At 40.6% G+C, this 26,789-nt stretch overlaps 2 protein-coding genes across 2 annotated transcripts in view; one reads left to right on the top strand and one right to left on the bottom strand.

Moving 5' to 3' along the window:
• Kiaa1210 (KIAA1210 ortholog) overlaps positions 1-14,824 on the top strand; it is a 42,228-nt gene extending 27,404 nt beyond the window's left edge. The window contains exons 7-11 of the mRNA XM_026409056.1: positions 2,560-2,668; positions 4,809-9,113; positions 10,087-10,250; positions 13,063-13,168; positions 14,631-14,824. Of these exons, the coding sequence (XP_026264841.1) occupies positions 2,560-2,668; positions 4,809-9,113; positions 10,087-10,250; positions 13,063-13,168; positions 14,631-14,824 (4,878 nt within the window). The remainder of the gene's footprint in view (positions 1-2,559; positions 2,669-4,808; positions 9,114-10,086; positions 10,251-13,062; positions 13,169-14,630) is intronic.
• A 6,887-nt stretch (positions 14,825-21,711) lies between these two features.
• Ct47c1 (cancer/testis antigen family 47 member C1) lies at positions 21,712-23,774 on the bottom strand. Its single transcript, XM_077793612.1, has 3 exons — positions 23,060-23,774; positions 22,069-22,228; positions 21,712-21,742 (listed from the first exon to the last, which is right to left on the bottom strand). Exons 1-3 carry the CDS (start codon positions 23,772-23,774, stop codon positions 21,712-21,714), a joined length of 906 nt encoding a protein of 301 aa, XP_077649738.1.
• Positions 23,775-26,789: the final 3,015 nt, after the last annotated feature.

The raw sequence follows: 26,789 nt of genomic DNA on the forward strand, positions 1-26,789 counted from the left end.
GATGTAAGCCCTAGAACCTGCTTATTGGCTTAGCATCTGGGAGGTCACTCAGTCTGCTTGGTAGAGGATATTCAACCCTAGTCCAGATCAGGATTTTTTTTACTTATTAATTAAATGAGACCCATTTGAGAGTTAAAAATTATAGTGCTGTTCCACTTGTATGGAAGTCAGGCTCGAGCAACTCCAAGTATGAAGAACAGTGCTGTTAACCCTGCTAAAGACCTCTGCAGAGTTATCACAGAGTTTGGCCACACAACTTTCTAGCAACAGAGCTGTACTTAGGCAAACTAGTGTTAAAAACATGACCACACAAAAAAATAGACTTTGGGTATAGCTTAGTGGTGGAATGTTTGCCTAGCATGTATAAGGCCCTGGGTTCCATTCCCAGCATCACAAAAACAAAACAGAACAACAACGACGACAATAAAATCATGGCTGCATATCAGACTCAGATCTGAGAGCAAAGGGAAATGCCAGCTCATGGCAGAAAGAGATGACAGAAATAATATGAGATCATTTAGTATAAGGGATCAAGAACCTTTCCTGCCGGGCGCAGTGGCGCACACCTGTAATCCCAGCGTCTCAGGAGACTGAAGCAGGAGGATTGCGAGTTCAAAGCCAGCCTTGCCAACAGGAGGCACTAAGCAACTCAGTGAGACCCTGACTCTAAATAAAATACAAAATAGGGCTGGAGATGTGGCTCAGTGGTCGAGTGCCCCTGAGTTCAATCCCTGGTTTCCCACCCCCGCCACACACACACAAAAAAAGAATCTTTCCTACTTCAATCTCCCTCTCAGGGATATACTCTATCATAGTCCAATGTAATAGATCATTTGTGTTATTTGTCTGGGTAATCAAGAAGAGTTATATTGTGTTCCTTGATCCCTGTTTAAGAAAATTGGGAATGTTTTGGAAAAAATTTTCCACAAAATTAAGAATTTAAAGATGTTGGTGTTTAACAATGCTGGGTGGAAGATTCACTTTGATCAAATACCCAGTTCTTCTGCGATTCTGGATTAAACGTAAGAGGCTATAAAATCAGAACTGGAAGACTAAATGACTGTGTAGAGCAAGAATTTCACAGGGAAGGACATTATAACACAAATAGTTCAGGTACTGGCCCAAAGGTGGACACCCAGGTGATAATAGAGCCAGAGCCAGAATCCAATTTTCTGAATTCTAGCCCAGGATTTTTTTTTTACCCCAAATGTTGCCTCTGCTTAGACATTTCAACTTTGCTTTAGAAAGTAAACAAAATATGACTTGAAAGAACAGTTGGAGGTGTGTGGGGTCAAGGGAGAACCTCTGGTAGCAGTAGAGACAATCTCCTTGGTTTGGTGTCAAGCAAGGGATGACCAATTTTAAACCCTATGCTTATGTTATCCCCCTGGACACCTCACCACAGACTTGGCAGTCAGGGAATATTGGCTAAGGGAACCTTGGTGTTACCCTTCTGACATTCTTCATTCTGCATAGAAAAGGTCTGGGCATCGCTTTCAGAGAAAGCTGGGACATCTGCCTCATCTCTGTGACTCTCTCCCTGACACATAAATGAATATAAAAAGTTCCAGGATCATTTATGATACAGGGGCTGCCACCTCTTTCTCTCTGCTCAGAAATAAGGGGTCCTAATTCTTAATTTATAGATGTGGACATGGAGATATATAGAACAATGTGCCCAGGGTCACACAGCAAGTAAATGATGGAGAAGAGATTTGAACCCAGGTCTGTCTGATCTCATTTACTCAACAATAAATTATTTTGAGCTCAGGAAATATGAATGAGAAGATAAAAAGTTGTATTTCTGCCTTTAGTTGCTTGCCATAAATGGTTTATTCTAAGCAATGTCTGAACACTGTTCTCTTTGATGCTATCCTGGCATTTCTAGAACTCTACTATAATTCTCTACAAACCTTGTTTATACTAAACTAATTGCAACCCATTCAGTGTAAGGACTGAATTCTTCATCTATTTCTGTCTTCCCTCTTAACAAACCCTGTTCTTCTTTCTTCTTTTGAGCTGGAAAGACATCATTCATGGTTTCATTAAATTTCCCAAAGAAGAGCCAAACAGGATTTGAATTTGGTTCATGGTCCAGTGAGCAAATCTGAGAACTCCAATGTTGCCAAAGGCATGATTGTTGTAAGGTCCAACAACTCCATTTTCAAATTTATGTCCTTCCAATGTGGTACAGTAGATTCCTACAGCATGTCACTTAGAGTCTGGGAACCTCAGATCCGGATCACTCACTTTCAATAGGTAAAATCATCCCTAGGGAACTCTTGATGAGTGTCATTAGAACTAACTTCCATCGGGGCTGAGATTGTAGTTTAGTGGTGGAGCGCCTGCTTCCCACGTGTGAGGCACTGGGTTCGATCCTCAGCACCACACAGAATAAATAAGTAAAATAAAGTCATTAAATAAAGAAATAACTTCTTTCTTTACTGGTACTGTTATAAACCTAGCATCAATGACCTTTTTCCTGATTTTTTTTTTAGTAATCATACAAGGGTATAGAGCATGTCAATCAGATTTGATATTTTTCTTTCCATGTTTTAGATGAAACCAAAGCAGGACGAGACAAGCCTTTCACTGATTTCTGAAGGAGAAAAGAGTACAAATAACCCAAAAGAAATTGATCAAAAGAAGCTGAATAAAGATGGTACAGGTTGGTTCATCTTCACCCTCACCCAGAAACATGTATCCTAGACTTCATTGCACAGTTCAGTGTGACATGAGTTATGAACAAGAATTACCAGAGTCTGTGCCCTTGGTCCTCAGAGAGCTTCCAGTTTAAAATGTGTTCTAATGTGGTCCAGTTTTCTCCATATAAACTGTCAAATTAATACAGCTGCCACTTGTATGGGATTAGGTAAAGGATCATATCTGGGTTCTCATTTTATCTAAATGAATTTCCAACCAGGGAAGTGCTTTGTGTGTAAATTTGTTTAATTTTCTCTGAGGTTAATGTATATGTGGAGCTCTTCAATGAGCCCAGATATCAGAGTAGAGTACAGTGAATACAGCTAGTGATTACCCTTCTGCTTTCCCCTTCAACAATAGAACCAGATAAAAATAACAGAATTGGTCAGGCACAGTGGTGCACGCCTGTAATCCCAGTGGCAGGAGGATCGCAGGTTCAAAGCCAGCCTCAACAACTTAATGAGGCCCTAAGCAACTCAGTGAGAACCTGTCTCTAAATAAAACACAAAAAAGGGCTCAGTGGTAGAGTGCTTGCCTAGCATGTGTGAGGCACTGGGTTCGATCCTCAGCACCACATAGAAATAAAATGAAGATATTATGTCCATCTACAAATAAAAAATAAAATATTTTTTTTTTTTTAAAAAGGGCTGGGGATGTGGCCCAGTGGTTAAGTGCCTCTGGGTTCAATCCCTGGTACAAAAAAAGAAAGAAAGAAAAAGAAAAACAACAACAAAAAAAAATCCCCAGAATTGGCCTGAAATAATTTTTTTTTAGTTGCCTTTCCCTTTCAGTACAGAGAAAAGGTTTTGTGTTAATAGCAAAAGCAGTTCCCATATCCATGAACAAAGAGGGCTTGTACAGCTTCAGGCAGATGTCCTTGGCAGTCAAGACCTGTCAAATTCCCAACCAATAGATACCTCCAGAGTAAAACTCTCTGTGTGTTCATGGGTATGTGAATGTGGATATTGGCTCCAGCTAATGGCCAGCTAATTTCAAGCAATATTTGATAAAACAAAATTCCTGTTCCACAAATTATGTTGAAGAGTTATTTAATGTTTTTGCTACAAAAAAATTCACACATGGGTTCAAAGACAGCATATCCTCAATCATATTTTCCCATGAAAACAAACAAAACCACAAGATCAATCCAGAAAGGAAGAAATGGATAGAGGGAGGAAGGGAGATCTGAGAGAAGGAAGTAATTTTTTTTTCAGATTTTTTACAAAAGGAGGACAGAACTGAGTCAATACCCACAGGGGCAGACATTTTGTTTGGTGTTCCATGTGATAGAAGTGTTTTGGAGCATAACCTGCTATTTTCAATGCAGTATGCTGCATAAAAAACCACAAGATCGAACTAGGGAAGCAGTGGATTATGAGGAAGGATAGGCAGCAAGGGGCCCTGCCACCAGGGGATCAAACCGAGTTTCTTAGAAAAAGGAATTCCTTAAGAAAGGAGAGGAGCAATTTGTATAACTGCTACCTTGTGTTTAACTTGAAGCCTGTGGACCAATTGAATTATTAAAATGTTGCAAGTATTGCTTTTCACTTATTCAAACATTTGCTGTGCATGTATAGTACATAGAATTATTTTAACATAAGAAAGGAGAAAATAGAAGAAAACTGGGCAAAATTCTTACCTCTCAGATAATTTCTGATGATACCTTTCTAAAACAAATAAAACATAAATGGACATAATTTGGAATTTCAAGCAGTTCAGATAAAGATTAGAAAATAAAAATACTAAAGAGAAAGTAAAATTTTCCTTCTCCCTACCCCCGTCAGTTTCTTCAAAGATAATCATTATTACAAGTTCAAAATTTGCCTCTTTTTATGTGCACCTAATGGTGGACCAGACTATTATTAAATGATGATGAGCTAACCCTGGAATCAGTCCATGTGATTGAAATTTCCCTTTGATTGAAACCATTTTCAACCACAGAAAGTTAATTGTGACCCATTTATTCTTTGTCTTTTGAACAGTGCTTCTTCATGCTAGCAAATTAAGTAGCAAATAGGTACCAACTGGGCTAGGACAGAGCATTTCCTGTTTTAGGAAGTCTAAAGCATACACATTTCTCCTTTCCTAATTTCTATTTGGTGCAGGTACCTTGAACCAGGACCCGAGCAACAAAACTGAGATTTATGATCAGAAGATAGCCGAACAGGCTTCAAACACAGATCCTACTGGGAGCATGGGCTACCCAATGTTGGCAGCATATGGAAGAAGACGTAGAAGGAAAGGTTCAAGTATTTCGGGAACAAATGAGTATGGGCGCAGAGGAAGATGCCTTCTACCATCTTGTCAACTGCATATCCTGGGTGATAGATATGATTATTCACATTTGGAGAAGACTGCCAGTGATTGCCCTTTCCGGCACTTAACCTTTGAGAAGCAAACCATGGAGCAGTTCACAACTCCACAGGCAGAAAGTACTACTTCTCAGGAGTTGCTTTCAGATAAAGGTGACTTGGTAAAGAAGAATGTTGGCCTAGAAGTTAAAGCCAAAAAAGCATCAGCACCACAACCCATACCTAAAGACATGGTAGAATCCATGGTGAGTGGTCCACCACTCTACCATGAAAATGGGGCCTGTGGAGCCAAGAAGCAAGATGGCAGAGCTTCTCTTTTACCAATGGTAGGAAGACTTTCTAAAGCCCAAGAAGAGGACATTCTTTCAGTGGCAGTAGAGGCTCAGGTGCTTAGGGATTCTTCACATGTCCAGTCAGGGGAAGAAGAAGCTTCCAGCCATGGTTTGCAAAATTCCCAGTCCAAAATGGAGTTAGCCCAGGGTGTTCCAACTATCTGCAAAGAAAAGTCTCCTGGAAATATTCTCCAGGGCTTTACAGTCATTATTCCAGGTGTGGCAAGTACAGTAGCAGAGGGAAGCCTTTCTACAGAGAGGCTATCTCCCAGAAGCCTTTCCCAGTCTTTGGAGAAGCCTGAAGATGAAGAAGTGTCCTCAGATTCAAATAGTGCTTCAGAGGAGGGGAGTGTTCAGGATCAGCGGGCTCCTGAACATTCCTTCCAGTCCCCACAGAAGCTTGAAGGTGAACAAGAAGGCTTCCCAGAATCTGAAAGTTTTGTTGAAATGAGCGGTTTGGAACAGAATCAGGGTCCTGAATATTCTCACAAGTTCTTGGGAAAGCCTCAACCTGAAGATGCCTCCTCAGAATCAGATAGTATTCTTGAGGAGGGGAGAGATCCTGAGGAAATGGCCGCCATTCGCTTCTCCCGATCCTTGCGGAAGCTTGAAGCAGTCTTCTCAGAATCAAAAAGATTTGCTGCCGCCTCCAGGTCTCAGGAGAAGCTGGTTTTACAGGAACCTGAAGATACAGAATTCTCCACAGAATCAAATAGTTATGCCGAAAAATGCAACAGTGCTGATGATTGGAGCAGCTTGGAGGAAGATGTATCTCTCAGAAACTCTGACCAGGCCTTGGGGAAGCCTCAAGACCAAAGAGAAGTGTCCTCAGTTTCAAAGAACACTCCTAAAGAGTGGAGAGTTTCGGTCAAACAGATGCCCCCCAGGCACCCTCCTCAGATAGTTCAGCAACAAGTGTTCTCAAGTTCAGTGAGCCTTTCTGCAGGATATAACAGTTCTTTGGAGCCAGTATCTCCCAGCTGTCCTTTCCAGCCATGGGTGAGCCCTAAATTTGGGCCAAAAGGTCCCACAGGTCCAGAGAACAGTGCAGTTGAGTGGGGCATTTTTATGGATCCACTGCCTCCCAGAATGGCTTCTAAGCGACTAAAGAGGTCTCTAGTTGAGCAAAAACTCTCCTTACATTCAGATGTTACAACTAGGGAAGAAGTTATTTCTATGGAGGTGCTTCCCAGGTGTTCTTCCCAACCCTCAGTGAGACCAAAAGTTGAGAAACAATTATCTTTGGGTGCAGACAGTGCTGCAGTTGTGGGAGAGGTTTCTATGGAGACACTGCCTCCAAAACTTCATTCTCAGTCCATGAGGAGACCCCTAATCCAACAACAGGTCTCTGCAAGTCCAAGGAGTACTGCTGTGGAGGGGAGCATTTCTGTGGATCTAAGGCCTCCCACACACCCTTTCCAGACATGGCTGAACCCTCCAGTGGGGCAGCAAACTTCCTCATTTCCAGAGAGCAAAGCTGTTGAAGGGCCTACTATACTTCGTTCCAAGCCCTTGATAAACCCTAAAGTTCAACAAAACATGTTCTCGGGTTCAGAAGGTATTACTTCTGTGGAACCACTGTACCCCAAGTATTCTCCCCAATCCATAACAAATCCTCAAGTCCAGCAAATGTTCTCAGAAGACACTGCTGTTGAAAAGGGCATATTCATGGACCTGCCCCCTGGAAAACATTTGATGAGGCCTCATTTCCACCCACAAATGACTGTAGACTCAGTGAACATTTCTTCACAATGGGCCAATCCTGAGGAGCCAGTGTCTGCCAGACACCCCTTCCAACCATGGATGAACCCTACATTTCAGGAAAATGTCTCTGCAGGTGCAGAGAACCCTCAGGTTGAAGGGAACGTTTCTACAGAGTCAGTGTCTCCCAGACACCCTTTGCAGTCGTGGCTGTTCTCTGCATTTAAGCCAGCCTCTGCAAATTCAGAGAGCTCTGGTACCCAGTGGGGCATCCCTAAAGCTCCACCAATTCCCAAAATATCTCCTCAGCCCCCGATGAGACCAGTAATGAAGCAACCAGTCTCCATGGGTTCAGCAAGTGCTTCTGCACAATGGAGTGGTTCTCTGGAGCCAATGCCAAGAAACCCTTTCCAGTCATGGGTGAGCTCTAAACTTGAGCAACAAACCTCTGCAGGTCCAGAGAACTCTGCAGCTGAAGGGAGCGGTTCAATGGAATTGAGACCTCCTGGACATCACTTACAATCCCAGAAGAGACCAGCAGTCAAACAAGAAATCTCCTCAGGTTCAGTGAGCACTTCTATAGAACGGAGCTGTCCAATACCTCCCAGATATACTTACCAGCCATGGGGGAACCCTCAAATTGAGCAACAAGCCTCTACAAGTCCAGAAAGTGTTACCATTGAGGGAGGCAGTACTAGAGAGATGCTGCTTTCCAACCCTCATTCCCGTTCTGTTATGAAGCACATAGTCCAGAAAGGGTCCCCAAGTTTTGAGAATGCTACTGTTGAGGAAGGTAATTCCGGGAGGGCATTGCCTCCTGAGTATCCGACCCAGTTCTCAGTGAGGTCTAAAGTTCAGGAAATGTCCTCACGTCTAGAGAATCCTGCTGGTGAAGAAGATTTTTCTAAGAAACCACTGCTTCCCAGTCCTTCCCAGTCATTTGTGAAGTTTATGGCACAGCAGATCTTCTCAGAGAGTGCTTCTATTCATGGGGGCATGTATGCAGATCCTCTCTCGCTAAGTCATCCTTTCAAATCTTTGCTGAGGCCTAAAATGGAACACCACGTTTTCTCAGATTGGGAGAATGCTGACATTGAGGGAGGCACTTCTTTGAAGAAGCTGCCTATGAAGCACCCTTTACAGTCAATGGGGAGGCCTGAAGGCCCACAAGATGCTCTCTCATATTCAGAGAATGTCCCTAGCAAGTGGAGCAGTTCTAAAGGGCAGGGACCTACCAGACAGTTTTCCCAGGTCCTGGGGAAGTTTGAGTACCAGCAGGAAGTCTCCTCAGTTTCTGATGACTCCCCAGAAGAGTGGAGGATCTCTGAAGAGCATATGCCTTCCAGACACCCTTCCCAAACTTTGGATGGATCTGAGAAGTCACCAATTTTATCACCAGGCTCAGGGAATGTTCCTGTAGATTGGAGCAGTTCTGCAGAGGCCTCCTTTCCTGTTAATCCTTTCCAGGCATATGGAAATCCTGGATACCAGCAACAGACCCACTCAAGTTCCACAAATGTTGCTGGTGAGGGAACCATTTTTGAGAACAATCCAGGCAATTGGTCCTTATCAAAATGCCCTGTTTCTCCAAAGAAAACCAAGAAATTCAGCCAAGTTTCAGAAGACTTCATTAAGAGCATCCCAGTCTCTGCTAACAAACCTGGGAAGTTCAACATTACTCTTCCTGGGAAAACACCCATTTCTGGGAGTGCTTACATTAAGGAGGAAGTTCTTCAGAGTGGTACTGGACATAATGATGGCCATACCAGCATACCCAGCAGTGAAGCTGAGGTGGAAAACCTTTTTGGAGTCCGACTGAGAAGAATCCCTTCTCCACAGAAACTTAAGAATGAGAAACGAGATAATTTGGCACCATTTTCTTCAGTGCCCTTGGGCCCAATTGCACACTCTGTGGGCAAGGAACAGCGCATGAGAAGAAGCAATCCCCAAGTGTTCCTGAGTACCCCAGAAGACCTCAGTGATATAGCTAACTTTGCGGAGAAGCAACAGAACAGGAATAAATTGGAAAGCATGCTCAAGAGGCCACCAGTTTACATACCCCCAGGTGAGACTTTTATCTCTCCAGATGGCAAGTAGGTACCATGTGGAGGAAAGAATGGGAAAGCAAAGCCTTGAATGAGTCTGAAGTCTGTTCTAGCCTTGCCTATTAGGTTATTGTTTTGCTAGGGCTGTGTTGTGGATATAGGAGTAGGGGAATGCCTCAGTCTAGATGAATAGACTTGGAGGTAGTTCATTTTGACTCTTCCCCTTCCCAAGGGGGCACTGGTCTGGATATCTACCCACATTTATAATAGACACATGATCACCTCCTCACTCCCTCTCCCCACCCTCTGTACACCATACTTTTGGATGGACTTATAACTTTTCTCAAAATACTTTTACATGTATTATACCCCTCCAAACCACCATGTACATTGTTCAGAGCCAATTCAAGAATAGCATGATGTTCAGACTCTCAGCCTGAAATTGTAGTTTACTGTAAATATTTGTATTTACACAGCTTCTTCCTTTACCTGAAATGTCTAAGAATCCAGAGCTAGATGATCTTGTAAGCACAAGTCTCTCCCCAAACCTTTCTACCATCATTCCAACCCACACATAGTCTGGTATATACATACCTATGTAATCACACACTTGCATGAGGGACTATCAAGCAGGAAATTCAAAGATTTTCTTTGGAGTTGGAGGGATGATATCAATGACCCAAGCCTATGTCCTCTTAGGAATTTTCCCAGCCCACCTGACGACCATTGTCCTGCCCCAATTTGGGGATGAGAAGAGAGATGGACAAAAGAAGGAAAGGATCCAGTAAGGGGACAGTATGCTCACTTTTAAGAACAGCTTCTTAACTACCCAAGGGACTCCTGCCTTGCCGGGTTATATGGAGGGCACAAAAGAAAGGAATCCTTTTCTACTTGACATCTGTTTAATTTCATTTGGTAATTAACACGAATCCCACTTGGAACATTATTGTGCCTGCCTTGCTTCAGTTCTAATACCTTTCATTTCTTTCTCAGGAAAGTCTTCTTGTCACCAGTCAGACTGTGCCATCGCAGAGGCAGTTTGGATAACCATGACAAAGCAGAGACAGAGAGGCTCCCAGGCCTATGTTCCTAAAAAAGAGCTAAAACCCACAAGTAGAACTGGAGCCAACGATGAGACCAAGGATCCTAAATATGGGGTAGGATGTGAAGCAGCTCAGAAAACACCCCAAAAGGGTTTCTGGAGTCATTGATTACGTTTGCACTGAGAACTTTGTCAGATATTCAGGCCCCCTCCCTTTGGGAGCATTTATCAAGACAGGAGGACTCTGCAGGGGAAAATACTTGTACAAATGTGACCTACTTGATGCTCTTAAAGGGTTTGCCAAAAGTAATGAATAAATCAAATCCTGTCCTAAATATTCTAGAGCAGGATTCCATGAAATTGGTTGAGAAATAAGTGTAAATAGATAAAACAACAACAACAAAAAAACCCATGAAGGTAACCACTGGGGTAAAAGTTGAGTGTCTATCTTTACACATATTTTATGCTTATAAATACATATGTGTATTTTTATAAATGGGAATCAAACTATAAATACACTAGTCCCCCCTTAACTGGGGGGGGGACTAGTGTATTTATAGTTATACAGGGATACAAGATCCCTGGTAGATACCTGAAACCATATATAGTACTGAGCCCCATAATTTAGTGCCTTTTTCATCTTAACTAAGCACTGTTCATGCACTGTGGCCCTAATATTTGAAGTTTGAGGAGCAACATCAAAAATAGCATGTATTTCTTATTTCTTCTTCACAATTTCACAGATAGAAGTTGAATCCTTACCATAGATCTAAGCAACCTCAGTGCATGATTTTTTATTTCCTTATTAAGTCAAGAATTTTTGCCTGTTCACTTAAAGAAAGCATTTTTCAATTTCTCCTTGGTATATCTGAATTGCCAGCATCATTACTCTTTGCAAGTTGGGGCCATTATTAGGTAAAATAAGGATTTCTTGAACACAAGCACTGTGATATCCTGACAGTTCATCTGATAATTAAGATTACTGCTGAGGGGCTGGGGTTGTGGCTCAGTGGTAGAGCACTTGCCTAGCACATGTGAGGCACTGGGTTTGATGCTCAGCACCACATATAAATAAATAAATAAAATAAAGGTATTGTATCCATCTACAACTAAAAAATAAGTTTAAAAAAATGGGTACTGAGTGACTAACAGTCAGATAACATATACAGAGTAGATAAGCCAGGTAAGGGGATAGTGTACATCCCAGTAGGAGTGAGATGACCCGAATCTTTATCATGTTACTGAAAAAAAGCAAGCAATTTAAAATTTGTAAATTTCTGAAAATTTCCATTTAATATTTTTGGACTGCAGTTGACCACAGGTAACTATAACTATAGAAAGTGAAGCCATGGATAAAGGGGGATTACTTTACTATTTTTTTATAAAATATTTTTTTTAGTTGTAGATAGACACAATATCTTTATATTATTTATTTATTTTTATATGTTGCTGAGGACTGAACCCAGTGCCTCATGCATGCAAACCAAGCACTCTACCACTGAACTACAACCCCAGCCTACTGTCTACTTTTTCTTGAGCATTTCATTTCTGGGCACCTTTCCATATCAGTAGATAACAATTCACCTTAATGTGTTCAACATTTGGATTTATAGGTGTTAATTTGGTTTTGTGTGGTACTTACATGAAGCTCAAAAAATATTACGCAATGAACTAGGTTAATGGTACTACATGTGGATCAAGGATGATAGAATGATGCCTTCCTCCCTTATAAAAATTGCTCAAAGCTGTCTCAAGAAATCATATCAAATTAACATATCAAAATATATCTAAAGTCCTATGCATTTTTTTCTGGGAAATTGAACCCAGAGGCACTTTACCACTGAGCTACATTCCCAGCCCTTTTTATTTTCAGTTTAAAAATTTCAGACTGGCTCTCACTAAGTCACTGAGGCTGGCCTTAAATTTTCGATTCTCTTGCCTCAGCCTCCAGAGTCACTGATATTATAGGTGTGCACCAGCAATTCTTATGCATTTAAGGGCTTACTAAAGTTGTTGAAGGATCATGTGAAAAACTAATTTTTTGCTTAAAAATATTTTCTTATCATTTGTGTTTATATGGGAGGAGTACCATACAAAAGTTAAGTCCACCTTGGTGAAAGGTTTTGTCAGGGGGAAATATCCTAGTATGTATAAAGTCATTAAAGTGTGCCAATTGTGGAGAGGTTAATTTGAAAATTTAGAAAAGACTTACCCCAACACTTTCTAATGCAAGAATGTTCTAGTCATGTCAGAAAGTTTTGCAAAGTAGAAATCCTATGGAACTCACTTCAATGAATTAATGAATGATCAGATTCATTATAGCCATCACATTCTGCTAGCTTGCTGTTAAGTGCTGGGGAAAAGGTTGTTCTCAAGCTAAATAATTATCATGTTATTCTGTTTACACTATTTGTATAATCAGACCACCTTTTCTTCCAGGTCTGAAAGGTGGTAAACATGAGCCAGCTTAGGTTTTGTCAACATACATTCTAAACCAAAGGTTCAGTGCTATTTCTTTTCTTATATGTCTATATAGATATATTATATGGTCGATCTCTCTCTCCAACCCCCTGGGGGGTACTTGTAGTGCCCAGGATAGAACTTGCCCTATATGGCTACGTTCAGTGGTGCACTCCTGTAATCCCACCAACTTGGGAGGTTGAGGCAGGAGGATTGCAAGTTCAAAGCCAGCCTCAACAATTTAGCAGGACCCTAAGCAACTTAGTGAGATCCTGTCTCTAAATAAAACATAAAAAGGGCTGAGGATGTGGCTCAGTGGTCAAGGTTAAGCATCCCTTGGTTTAATCCCTGGTTCCCCTACCCCCCCAAAAAATACATTGCCCCATATGATTTTCTGAATAAGCAATTTGCTGAGGGGGGTGTTGGTCAGGATTTACAAGCTTTCTGTTTTCATTTTTATATTAAAGGGAGCTGGCTCTGCAAATGAAAGCCAAGTAAAAAAGATTTTGACTTCTACTGTCCATATACAGGAGAAGATGCCACCAACGAAGCCACCTAAGCCTGCCAAATCAGGTAAAAGCACATCCCTTGATCTCACAAAAACCTGCTCTGGAAGAATGTTGTGAAATTTCTGCAATTGCAAGCTCAGTTAACATGTCTTTTATTCCCCAAATCACTCTCATGACTATTCTATAAGAAGATAACAGATATTTGCTTACTTTAGGAAAATTCATTTCTTATGACTAACATTAAGTCCAGTGTATAACTTTCAGAAGCTCCTCCAGCCTTTCATCTTACTGAGGAAGCTGTGGAGGCACAAAACTGTTGTCACTCACTAAAACATTCTTGCGGCTAAGTTATGCAAGAGAAAAATACCAAGTCATTTTCCAGCTCATGGCACAGTGATGTTTTTCCACCTGCTATATCCCCCATGAAATTGTTGAAAATAATCCACTATGAAGGCCTAATGGTATGGAACCATTTTTAACTGTTTAATCCCTCTGTATTCTGAGCAGGGATGTGAGAAGTGGGGAAATTTTAACTACTGAAAGACCACTGTGATGTGATAAAATAATGTGATCTCATCAGTAAGAGTTGTGTGCCAGAAGGATTTTCCCAGCACGAGTAGGATGAGGGGAGGATGGATTTAAATGATGCCATCTTTGCCTTCTCCCTTAATCCCCTTCATGAAGAAATTAGACTAGGAATTCAGGAACCCATTATTTTAGCTATGAAATAGCAACAGTTGACCTGTTCATTGCTTCATGGGCACTACACTGCTGTCAAGTCATTCTCAACTCTCCCTGAGCATTAGAATCACCTGGTGAGTTTTAAAAAAAAAAATTAGATGGCCCTGGCTTATCTAATGAGGTTGGTTCAGACAATACATGGGCACTGGTATTTTTTAAAAGAGCCATAGAGATTCTAATGTGCATTCAAGATTGAGAAATACTGGTTGAGTCTAAGTCACTGAGTCAATCAGTCATAGAGCAGGATGAGGGAGGATGTGGAACTGGAAAATAGGAAGGTAGTGTGCTTGGCCAGGATGGGGTGGTTGCTACACTATTGTTTAATATTGACTTTTATTGGATGGAGCTATTGAGTCACCAGTGATTTAATTTCATACTACATTGTGGATTGGCAAAAAAACAAAAACAAAAACAAAAATCACTACCTGATTTGAAATTTTAAAAGAATCGATCAGATATGTTTACCTTCTGATCTCAGTTCAAAAGTGTAAGACAAGCCAATAATAACTACCCAAAGATTGGCAGTACAACATAGTAATTACTTCTCAAGACTTCCTATGGCCAAGCCCTTATGGCCACATGTTGATTTTACTCCTTTGACATTCCAAAGTCATGGCACTGACTTTTAGAAGCTTGACATCGAAGGGGGCAAGAGGTGGAAAGTACTAAGAGAAAGGGACTCAGGGGAAATCTGAAAACATGAAACATTTTATTTCATGTTATAAAAATACACCAAACATCTCTGGGACTTCTTACTGGTTGTGATTTGTTTGCTGTGGTTCCAGTTGCTTTTGAAGATCAGAAGACACTTCGCATGTCTGCGATAGATAAAGAAACTAAACGATCTTCAAGTCTTCCAGCTGGGCCCGAACAGCCACTGGAGCATGTTGTGCCTGTGGAGCCAGATGAGCCTGTTTGGTTCTCTATGGCCAAGAAGAAAGCCAAAGCATGGAGCCACATAGCAGAGATCATGCAATAAATAGCTCCTGGGTGGAGCATCAGCATTTTAAATGATAATTGCCAAATAGCTGTAGTAATTCTGTGTAGTGATTTCTTTACTATGACAATTTTTTATTAAGCAAAAGAGCCTTAGAAATGGGAATTGAAACTTTTAACTCTTTGAATGAAATAAATGCCATTAATGCCTAACTTTCAGTAAGTCACTGCCAGCATCTAGAAACCCAGCATTTCCTCTATAAAACTATGGAAAAATCTTTGCACTGCTGTAGAATTGTGAAATATTTAACTTTGGAGAATATGCCTTCAAAGGAAGAAAATATAAACACTTTTTTAGAGCAATTAAAAGATGGTTGTTTTCCTCAACCAAATAAAGTAATCCTAATGGAAATAAATATTGAGATGATTTGGCCCAGGGATTGGTTTTTAGGTTTTATGAGCCTACATAAATGCTGAATTACTTGGTTGGTGGAAGTGAAAATTTTGCATCTCCAAGAAAAATTTTGCAAAGGCCAGTCTTCTAATCAACCCATTACCCCTTGAAACACCTTCTACATGTCCCTGGGGGCCTCCAGTGCTTTCAACTTGGGTGATAGTAACACAGCACTTATCAATCTTTCAACTTGGGTGACAGTAACACAGAGCACAGGCCCCATCTCAATATGTGGCAGCCCTGGCAGATGTGTACCCATCTCTATGAGCAGAATGCTTCTTGGAAGTTATCCTACTTCTCTAGATGGTTAGTTCATCGGTTTTTGGCTTCTGGGACCTTCTCCAGTTGCCCAGAAATGTCAATGTTCCTCCTATTATAATATCCTAGTGCTTAAGCACCAAGTCCTTGTCAAAATTCAATGTTCTACAGATGCCAAAAGCTGCTGTTTCCATCAGGCACGTGGTGAACTCACCACCTCACTACCTTGATGCATGTATGGGGCCACTAGAGGGCTCCTGTCTCCTCTGACTCCAGTCTTATAACGGAGAACTCCATGTAGCCTTAATCCCTTCCCCTTAGCAGTCTGCTTCATGAGCATTTAGCCCAAAGCAACATTGCTATGACAAAGCCACAGAGAAATGAACTTTCTGCTTCTAGGAAACCACAAATGATGAAACCAGCCTCTCCCCACCCTCCATTCCTAGAGACAGGCACCTCCCAAGTTACTATGTCAGAAAGCCCCAACCTCCCCAGTGACCTGCAAGAGAAAATGCAAAAAGACAAGAGTGGGAGAGGAAGAAGCAGGAGGAGAGGGTTGGTCACAGTGAGGGGAGGGGGAAATAGCCTAGTACATTTGACTGCTCCCTTCCCATCCTGGTGGCATGGTCTTCACTAAACTCCCAGGCTCAGGAGTAAAGATGTGGGCACCTTGACCCCCAATTGGCTTCTCAATTGGCTCACTTTCCAAGGTGCAGGCCACCCTAGAGCCTCATCCAGGTGAACCAGAAGTCACTTAAGTCTTTTCCATGTCCTTTCCCTTTGTTCCACCCCCAAGCCTATCAAACATTTGGGGGGCACTCCCTTAGATACCTGCAAAGTAAACATAACTCATTTCCCTAGAGACTCAGAAACAACTTCTCAGGATAGTAATCACCATACCATCCTCTGTCACCAGGGCTACTTTGCTTGAACAGAAATATAGGCCTAGAAATTTAACTGTGCCTTTACATTCTGAGTGGGGTGCTTCTTTGTGCAAAACTGTCCAGAGAGGCAATGAGATGCCAGAGCTAATTTAGATACTTGGTGCTGGTTTTTGCTGATGGTGGTATAATGTGACACTGTGCAAATACATGCTAGATTTTGCATTTTCTCTATAAAATATCTTTTTTTCCTGATATTGTAGCTTAGCCTTTTTGGCTATACTAGATTTTCAGTTGACTTGATTTATTCCCTTTGTATCCCCATAGTGAACACTTTATTAAAGTAGAAGCCCTTTTTCCAGCTAATCTTGGAAGAGTAGCTGTTATATCTTCCTTCCCACTTTTCTGAGAGTGGACTTCTATTAGGTTACTCTCACTCTGAGAACTTTTCATTAACAATTTCTTTTCCACTGTTAACAAAGCTCTGTTTTAAAATGAAGAGTTTAAGAATTACTAATGCCCAAAGCACATTTTGGCAAGATTTCAGCTTCTTTTAGCTTTCCTGATTTTTGATATGTGCAAACCAAATAAATTCAACAAAACCTATTTGGTAGTCTGTCTCAGTCTGTTGGTGACTTGGGGAGGGAAATCAAATAGAATCCTGGCAACTCAGACCTGAAGTTTGTCAGAGGACTAAAGTGTCCTTAAGACCTTGTGCTACACATAAAGGGTCTCTACATAGTTGTGCCTCACCAAGCCAGTGGCTCCAGGTGGGCACTTGTATTGGGAGGGACTTCTATTGAAGAAGTTTTTTGTATGAATAGCTGGGGAGCAAAGAGAGAGATGGGTGGAGGGGTGCAGCTAGATGAGTAGAAGGGACATGATTGTTGGTGGTTGTCCTTCAGCCTAGCTCAGGGACTAGTTCTAACTCTTACAGCAAGATGGGTTCCTGGAACCAGCATTTTTGGAAACATGGGGCCACTATACTTAGGCAATAAGGTATGGCATGGAATGAGGGAAGGAAAAGGGTTTTAGATTAGATATTTAGCCTAACCAACTAGATATTTAACTGGATTAAGATAAGAGTTCAGTTGGGGATCCATGTTTAAAAAAAACTAATACTACAAATGTAGAAATGTACATTTAAAAAAACTAATACTACAAATAACAAGTGTGCCTAAATAATGACCTGAAGACTTAGGTTGGATTTTTGAATTTTCAGACTCCCCAAAGTCCCGCCTCCTTACCATGGTTCTCTTTCCCATCCCTGCTCCTCTGACATTGGTTCTAGCCTGTCTCCAAGACCAGGCTCCATGCTCTGTTCCAGGCATACAGTCACCCCTTAGGTCTGGGAGCAGATACCCTGATAGGATAGTCAACCTCCCAAGGACAGTTCCAGGAAGAGCATGCAGAACCTGACAGCAGACTTGAAATTATTCAGAGGTCCCAGCTACCTGAAACATGGCCTAGCAAAGGAAGTAACCCTTGTTCTCAACAGTCTCCTGGACCTATATGTAGGGTCATGGCTGCTAGAGGGCCAAAGTAGGGCCTCTAAAGTATGGAACTCAGTACATACATCCTTCCTGTCTAAGTCTAAGAGAAATACCATATTAACAACTTATGAAACATAAACACCAGTTTGAAGACCCTCAAATAACACTATATGGAAAACAATCTATTGGCCTGCCCTTTCAATTTAAGTAATGATGGTTAGAGGCCCTGTGCCTCTGTCTCACTGTGTAATTCTAGCCATAAGGAATACTACATGATAGTACACTTTAAAATATCAGCACTGGTGACAATAAAAAGGGGTTTTGAATGTGCTAAGTTTAGTTTATTAATAGAGTTTAACTGAACAAATACTATGTGGAAAACTCAGTGTCTAGGGCTTTGGGAGAGGAAGATAAATAAAACCCTTTAAAGTCCCGATCACTCAGAAGTTTCCAGTGTAGGGGGTGGGGTGGTAGGGGGAATAGATACACCCATGTTTAAATATTGCACAAGTACTAGTAAGCAAATTATTAAAGCAGCAGTATTCACTATAGCCAAAAGATGGAAAAAACCTTAATGTCCGTCAATACAAGTATAGATTAACAAAGTGCAGTATGTACATACAATGGAATATTATTCAGCCATAAAAAGAATGAAATAATGATATATACTATAAGGTAGATGAACCTTGTAAGCATTATGCTAAGTGAACAAGTCAGATGCAAATGCTATTTATATGAAATGTCCAGAATAGGCAAATTCATACAGCAGGAAAAAAATTCGTGGTTGCCAGAGGCTGGGGTCTGGCAGAAAATGAAGAGTGACTTCTTAATAGGTACATGATTTGGGGGTGGTGAAAATATTTTGGAATTAAATAGAGGTGGTTATTACATAGAATTGTGAAGACACTAATCATCACTGAAATGTTTACTTTAAAATGGTTACTTTTGTTATGTGTATTTTACTTCAGTTAAAAATAATGCTAGTATAAGTTATAATTTAAGACATGCTCCTACAGTATGAGCAAAGGTATCAGTGCTAGCAAGAGAGTACCTGAGGTGACACTAAATACAGAAATGAAGCTAGCTAATCTCAAACTCCTGTGCCCTCTCCTTCTTTCTGATCTCCTACTCTGATCAAATATGACTTCACCTATTTCCCCACTTCAGCAGAGTCTAGAGATTAATCCCATTCCCACTTTCCTCTTTTTATTTATTTTGTTTTGTATTAATTTATATTTCAGATCTATACAAGGTATAGAGAATATATCTTTGTAGGGGCATGGCTGGTAGAGAGGCAAAATAGGGAGCTCATCCCAAACATCCTTCTTGCATGAATCTATCACCCATAAGCATGTATCTACCATTCAAGTTAAGTAATGGAACACTACCAGTACAGTTGATATGCACTGTAAAGCCCTCCCCAGTAAAATCTGTCTTCTTTTCTTTCCCCTGGAGGTAACCCTATCCTAAATGAGGTATTTATCTTTCCCAACAATGCTGTCTTCTTATGCATGCTTTCTACTCGAGATATTTGTATTCACTATCAATATATGGTAATTATTTTGCATGGTTTTTAGATTTGGCATGTTTGGTATCATGTTATATCCCTCTTGAACCAGCTTCTTTCCTTTTGTGTTTTTTGCTGCTATTACCCAATCTTTGCCCCTCTATGTCTCCTCCCAGCCCAGCCCTTGCCATCCCATTAAGTTTACCTACAACAGTTCCAAGCCAGTGATTAAGGCTAGTCCTATCTTAGGTGAGTCTCATCTGCTTCCCCTGTTGCTCTAAACCAGTGGTTCTCAAATAATAGTATATATCAGAATCTCCTGGAGGACTGATTAAAACACAGAGGTGGTTCCTTCCCCTAGAGTTGCTGATTCACAGGTTACGCATGTGACCTGAGATTGCTGCTAGTCCAGAGACTACACCTAGCCACCACTCCAAATCAAAGTCTGGACCCAACATCAACAGCAACACGTGGCCTCCAGGCAACTTCAGCCATCCATGAAGTTTCCTTCAAAACCATGCTCTAGAGCAGCTCTGTCCAAAAGACATAAAACTTGATCTATGTTCTAGTAGCTGCATTAAAAAATTTAAAAGAAACTGATGAAAATAATTTTAATATCATATTCTGTTTAACTAAATATATCATCATATCAATATATCATTAGTTATTACTGAGATATTTTACATTGTTTTCACACAGTACATCTTTATTTGAGGACTTGAAAGAAGTATATTTTATTAAGATTAAGAAAATGAATTGGAATTGAGAGATAGATGAAATCAACAATATGGGCAAAAATCTTGAATAAATTATTTTCTTTGTATGCTCTTTTACACCTTTTTGTTTGCTACTATTCTATAATAGGAGAACTAACATTTGAGGGAATTTTAGCCATCACAACCTTGTTTCCAAGGCTCAAATGAATTTAGAACATTAGTACCCACTTATGAGTTCCCATTACTCCATGATCACCTGGATCCATGAACTACTAAAACACTTTGGACAAACTCTGAAGAGTCAAGTGATCTTTCTTTTTTATTGTTTCTTCTTAGTTATACAAGACAATGCATTTTGATAAAATTATACAAGTATGGGGTATATCTTATATCTAATTAAGACCCCATCTTTGTGGGTGTATACAATGGTGACACAGTACATCTTAAATAGGACTTAATCACATTTTACATGCTCAAGGGCCACACATGGCTAAGTGACTAATATAATGACTAACATAGTTTTAACTAAAGGTTTGACCTCAATCTCTTTCCTCATAAAACATTTTTAAACTTGACATTGTAATTGTTTAGGCTGCTATAAAAGACTTTATAAATAAAGTTTACCAAGTGGTAGAACGTGATCCATATCAAATGAAGATAAAGAGGTAAAACAGAGATTTGAGTGTTATCTTTTTAAAAATGTACTTATATTTCAAGTTAGTCATTGAAAACAAACTATTTGTTCACTTGAACAAATGCCATTAAAACATAATAAATAAGTAGATTAGTGTAATAAATAAATAGAAAAGTTGGGTATCATTGGATGTCACTTTTGGGGTGATGAACTGAGGAATGAAACCAAAATTGATAAAATTGCCTTGGGCTTCTGAAAAGCAAACACATAAAAAGAGTGAAGATCAGATTCTTTCTTCTTTCTTCATCCTTTTCTATTCTTTCCAACTATGAATAAAATGAAAGAAGAACAATTATACAACATAAATTGCTTTCTATATCTAAGAAAATAGGCTCTACATTTGCCTGCCGCATTTGTGCTGTATCTCAACAAGTACAGAAGAACAACATATTTTCCTCTAGTAGCTCGAACCCTTGGGTATCAAGGTGTTCATGCAACTGAGGGCTTCAATTATGTGATGACACCAACCTTGTCTCCCTCTTGCCGAACACCAGACATTCTTGGTGTGTGTATGTGTGTGTGTGTGTGTGTGTGTGTGTGTGTGTGTGTGTTGTTTGTTTTACTTGAAGTCCATTCTATCATTTAAATAAATCTCTCAAGCTTTAAAATCCTGTGCTGTTTCCACAAATGGTACACCCTTACCCTCCCAGATCCTTAGTTTTCACATCTACCATATGAGAAATGAGCTATTGTGAAATACACAGCTGTGAAATGCAAAAAAGAAAAAAAAAACATTGATGATTTAAATATGCTCAAAGACAAGGCATAGTTTAAGACTTAATTAACATCTCAGTGATAAATAATCATACTATGACCAAGGTTCTTCCTTTTGACTAACATAAAATACAAAACTTAACAACTAAACAAATATTTAGGTATTAAGCATTAAATGTGGTCCTACTTGAAGTTCCTAACTTTTGCTATTTGTTAGTAGTCACATTCTATAAGGTGTTGCCTCCTAGTTAGTACAGGAGAATTCAATTCAATGGCCAAGTAATGAAGACCTCACTAGTACCTGGCCCAGCCCACACTGTAGCGGTGGCCAGAGGATGAAAGACCTCACAACAACAGATGAGTAGCTATGAACTATATATTACAATACGGTATATTTTATACTACTAGGTACATGAGTATTCTAGTAACATTCTAAGTATGCTAAATCAAATGTAATGTAATCTTAAATAAACTTTTTCTCAATTTCTCAGAATAAAAAAAAAAATCAACCAAAAACATGAAACTGTCAGTAGCAGATAAAGGCCAGAACTGTTGAGTGTACACAGATACCTGGGTTTTCTGGGGCTGCCATCCAGTGGATCTGGGTCCTTTTCAGGTTCTTCTTGTTTTTCATTTTCCATCTTTTTTTCTTCCTCTTCTTCTTTCTCTTCTTCACCTCCGAAGTCTTCATTGTCTTCATTCCAGTGTTCATACTCATATTTAGTTATTTCTTTGGTGAAGAATAATACAAACAGTGAGATCAGATGGAAAAACTAGCCCAATTCATACCCAGCAGCAGCAGCAATCATCTCCCCTCAGGAGAAGTAAGAAGAAGTAGCTAAGAAAACATGGCCAGGCACCTTCCTGCTGGTTGACATTACTCTTCCATGGCCCTCATATTTTTGCTGCTTAATCATTTCCACAGTGACATGTTCCCCTCTTCCCAGGAAATCTCCCTCCTAATGCTGCTGATTACTTCTCCTTTAGGGAAGAAAGGGTCAGAGTGATTGGATCAGTTTGCATTTTCAATGTTTTGGCCAGAACTTTGTTGGGAAAATACTTGTTTGTCTCAAAGACCAATTCTGCAGTGAAGCCAATTGTTTCCTTAACCCCAGAACCTGTCTTTTTTACCACGTGCTCCCAAATCATTTTTAGGCTCAACTTTCTAAGACCCTTTTCACTTTCAAAAGCTGTGAACCAAAGAGGAGGTACACCCTTTGCTATTTCTTTTCCTCCAGGGTTCTTTCCATTTCCTCCCGAGCTCCCTCCTGAACACCTGACATTCATCTGTCCGCTGGCAAATTGCATTGACAGTCCCAACTCTTATTAAATACAGGTTGGTAAAGAACAGCATATTTTTTTTCAAAACTGCAAAGGTTGCTTTGAATTGGGCTTCTACCCTGGCACATTCAGCCTTAATTTGGAGGAGGTCAGGACCCATCACTTCCCTAACCCAAGGCCCGGAGATCTCGCCACTTCCCTCAGCCAGCACACCATCCCCACTTGCTGCCACTGGCCACAAGCAAGTACCCATGCAGCTTCCCCTACACCCATTCCTCACCCCTTATTTCTGTGACCTGATCTATCATCTCCTCTGCCTGCTCCTCCTCTGCCACTTCCTCTGTCCGCTCCACGGAAACATGGGCTGCCTCTGCGTTGTCTGTTGGTTCCTGGAACTCTAGGACTGAGGTGGCCACCTCAGGCAGGCCTAGACCCAAGCGAAGGCCCTCGCCTTGGACCTCCCGAGATTGGGCCCTCATTCTCGGCCTCTGGGGTATGTGTAGCACCGGGAGCTCGCTTGAGCCATCTGCCATTGGCGAGCGGGATCGCACCACTACAGGGCCACGGTAGGGGCGGATCAGGATGTGGTCGTTGTAGTAGATGCGGTGCAGAAGGGAGTGGACCAGATCCAGGAACATGAACCGGAAGCCAACCATGGGGAACTGACGGGCGTCCACGAGGATGTCCTGGCTCTCTGCCAGGTCCCCTCCCTCCTCCTCTGCCGGCCCAATGTCCGAGTCTTCCTCGGCGTTGCCGCCCTCCCGGGCTCTGGCCGGGACTAGGCCCTGAGCTCCCTCTTCCTCCTCTAGGCCTCCCTCAGGCTCCAGGATCTCCATCCCCCCAGAACCCGCCACCTCGGCTTCCATGGTCTCAGGTGCCATGTTGCCCTCATCTGGGCCCAAGTCGAGGTCTATCCCTTCACCCACTCCAGCAGCCCCCATCCACTCTCCCACTGGGCCCTCTTGGGTTGGGTCTCGATCCCCTGTGGCAGACATGACACCAGTGGGTACCTCAACTGGGCTGCAATTGGACTGGGGCAATGAGGACAGTGAAGATGGTGGAGGCCTAGCTGGCTGCCGTTGAGGGAAGGCCGTTGGTAGTGGAGTCTGAGGGGAGGGGAACGTGGAGGAGCCTCCCACTAAGGGGACAATCTACGGTGGTGCCTAAGGAGGCCCCACTACACGAAGGGCAGGGGGTCAATCTCAGGCTCCAGGAGTTGTCAACTAAGTCTGTGCCTCTGAAGACCCCCACTAGGAATGAAAACTTCCGAGAGACAGGAGATAGGGCAGGGTCAAAAGGGTCAATAAAGGACTGCATCCCTTCATAACAAGCTCTAAACTCATTTGCTGAAAAGTGAAGATTGACATACCCTACATCCAATGAATGATCAAGGCTCTTAGGTTCTAGGACTATTCAGTATTACCTACCTTTACTTTGAAGTCTTAATAATGAAGTCAACCCTTTAGATCCACGCCAGTCCTATCTATTTTGATTTGATGATTATTGGTGAAAGTATAATGGTCTTACTTGAAGGCACCTTGAGCTGGGAAAACTTATTCTATAAAGGGCACACAGTTAACATTAGTTTCTGCAGGCCCTACAGGCAGAATCGAGGTTATTATGAAAGTACTTGTATAACAGGAGAAAGAAACAAATTTCCACAAATATTTTATTGTTGAAACTAAAAACATAATGATAATTGCATATATTTTAAATATGATATGGGTTCATTAAGATGAGAATGAAACTCTTTGGGGAGGATGACATTTGCTTAATTAAGATTCAGTATTAATGTTCTCTGTCATCAAAATTGATTGTAAATGTTGATCTGTTTTTTTCTAATGAGGTTTTACATTGTTCATCTTTGAAAATATCTTCACACAGCTATATACTGGAAAGCACTAATACAAATTGAAGAGATAAGTACTTTCAAACACTGGTATCAACTCGCCAGCATCTGATTTTAATTGAACATATTCATCTCTTGGAAGACATTTTACAAAGTTCAATTAGATTCTTCTCTTCACATGTGCTATTGAGCATATATTATACTGCAGAGTAATCACTTCCAATTGACAGTTAGGTGGAAGTTATTCAAATGTACAGTTAAGTATGTTTGAAATATGGAAATTTTATTTGTATTTGTATAGAAGTCTGGGGAAAATACTGAAACTTCAAACTTGGATAAAATATCCACTGCACATTCATGTGAGAAGTACATAAAGTAACCTGACATTACTTTGATTCAACCAACATTAATTGCCATCGAGATGACTTTAACCAGTATAAATCTCATATATAAGCACTGCTTGTCTTGTGATTTTAGGTTGAATTTATTAAGGAGCAGTAACAGGCATACAACAAATATAAATTTCCAAAGCCATTCAGTATTCAATAATAATAACTGAGAGGTATTTTTCTTGATCAAAAATAATTCAATATCAGCCCTGAGCTAAAAAACATCACATACAAAAATTTCCATTACCACTGTTCACCCATACAATTGCTGTGATTAAGTTCATAGAACAGTAATGGTTAAGTTCATGAAAGTAAATGAAGTTCCACAACAGTACTACTAGCTAAATAGCACACAAGGGATTAAAAGGTTTTCTGCAATGTAACTGAAGACAAATAATACAATGAATAGACCATAGGAGTTAAATACATTCTGTTTTCAAAATTTTTGCACGTTTGTTCACTAACCCTTTTTCTGCTCCACACATAATTTTTGATCACCATCAGTTGTAACACATTTTAGTAGATTCTACTTCAAGTTATTCTAAATTCATGAGGTTTTTTTCAAAAATATTTCCTCTATATTTGTTTCATGCAGGCTACTCATAAATACTAATTCTTAAGTCACTTTGAGCATCAATGACTGCTCAAATAAATAGCAAACTAGCAATAAATACAACATCTGTCAACTCATAAAACTTCATGTTGAACGTTTCAGACCTTAGTCATTCACTCATTCACTGACATTTATTGGGCATCTACCCTGTTCTGAGAGTTGTGCTTGTGGCTAGGGACTCACAGATGTCTAAGCACCCTTGGCTTGCTCTATTTTATTATCTATAGGGAAGACAGATATTGGATAATGATAGCACAGGTGTCAAGTGAAAAAAAATGGGGATGAGTGAAAAGTACTATGGGAGCACAAGAGAGAGAATTATGAGCTAGGAAGAGGGAGAAGGGAAATGAATTGGTTCCTGGAAGTGTGTTCATGATGAAGTATTTCAGCAGTGCTCTGAAACTAAGAGTTTAACTGGTAGTGAAAGGACATCATTAGGAGAACAGGATATATAATAACAGAGGTAGGGATGTGTGTGTGCATGCATATGTGTGTTTGTGTATGTGTGTGTGTGTGTGTGTGTGTGTGAGACAATCTTTTGTGTCAACTTGACTGGGTCATGGGATATTCAGATGGCTGGTTAAAAATTATTTCTTGGTGTGTTTGTGAGGATGTTTCCAGAAATCAATAGAATAGGTAAAGTGGATTGCTCTCCTCAATGTGGGTAGGCATCATCCTATCCATCAAGGGCCTGAATACAACAAGAAGGTAGATAATGGAGAATTTATTCTCTCTGTGTGACTACTTTAACTGGAACATTGAAATTTTGCTCTTTGCACTACTTGTTCTCAGGCCTTTAGACTCAGACTGGATCTACACCATTGGTTCTTTTGTTCTCAGGCCTTTAAACTACACCACTGACCTTCCTTCCTGGGTCTTCAGCTTGCAGAAAGAAGATCATGGGACCTGTCCACCTCCATAACTTCACAATCCATTACCATATTTATGCATATCTTATTATAGAATACATATTATATATAATATACAAACCTTATCTTATATATATATATATATATTCTTCTGTTTTGCTGGAGAGCTCTGATAAATATAGTACTTGGATATGTGTGCCCATGCATGTGCACCTACCTGTCAGAGGAATGAAATTATTTCTGTAGTGGAGAGTGGCAAATGGACCTGGAAAGCAGCTGGGGGCCATAAT

Source organism: Urocitellus parryii, chromosome X (assembly GCF_045843805.1).
Source record: "Urocitellus parryii isolate mUroPar1 chromosome X, mUroPar1.hap1, whole genome shotgun sequence".
In the NCBI taxonomy this organism is placed as follows: domain Eukaryota; kingdom Metazoa; phylum Chordata; class Mammalia; order Rodentia; family Sciuridae; genus Urocitellus; species Urocitellus parryii.

Coding starts and splice junctions, on each gene's coding strand:
- Ct47c1 (XM_077793612.1), bottom strand. CDS start 23,774: ATGTCTGCCACAGGGGATCGAGACCCAACCCAAGAGGGCCCAGTGGGA. Junction 22,229..23,059: donor TCAGGTCACAGAAATAAGGG/GTGAGGAATGGG, acceptor TCTTCACCAAAG/AAATAACTAAATATGAGTAT. Junction 21,743..22,068: donor GGCAGCCCCAGAAAACCCAG/GTATCTGTGTAC, acceptor TGTACTAACTAG/GAGGCAACACCTTATAGAAT.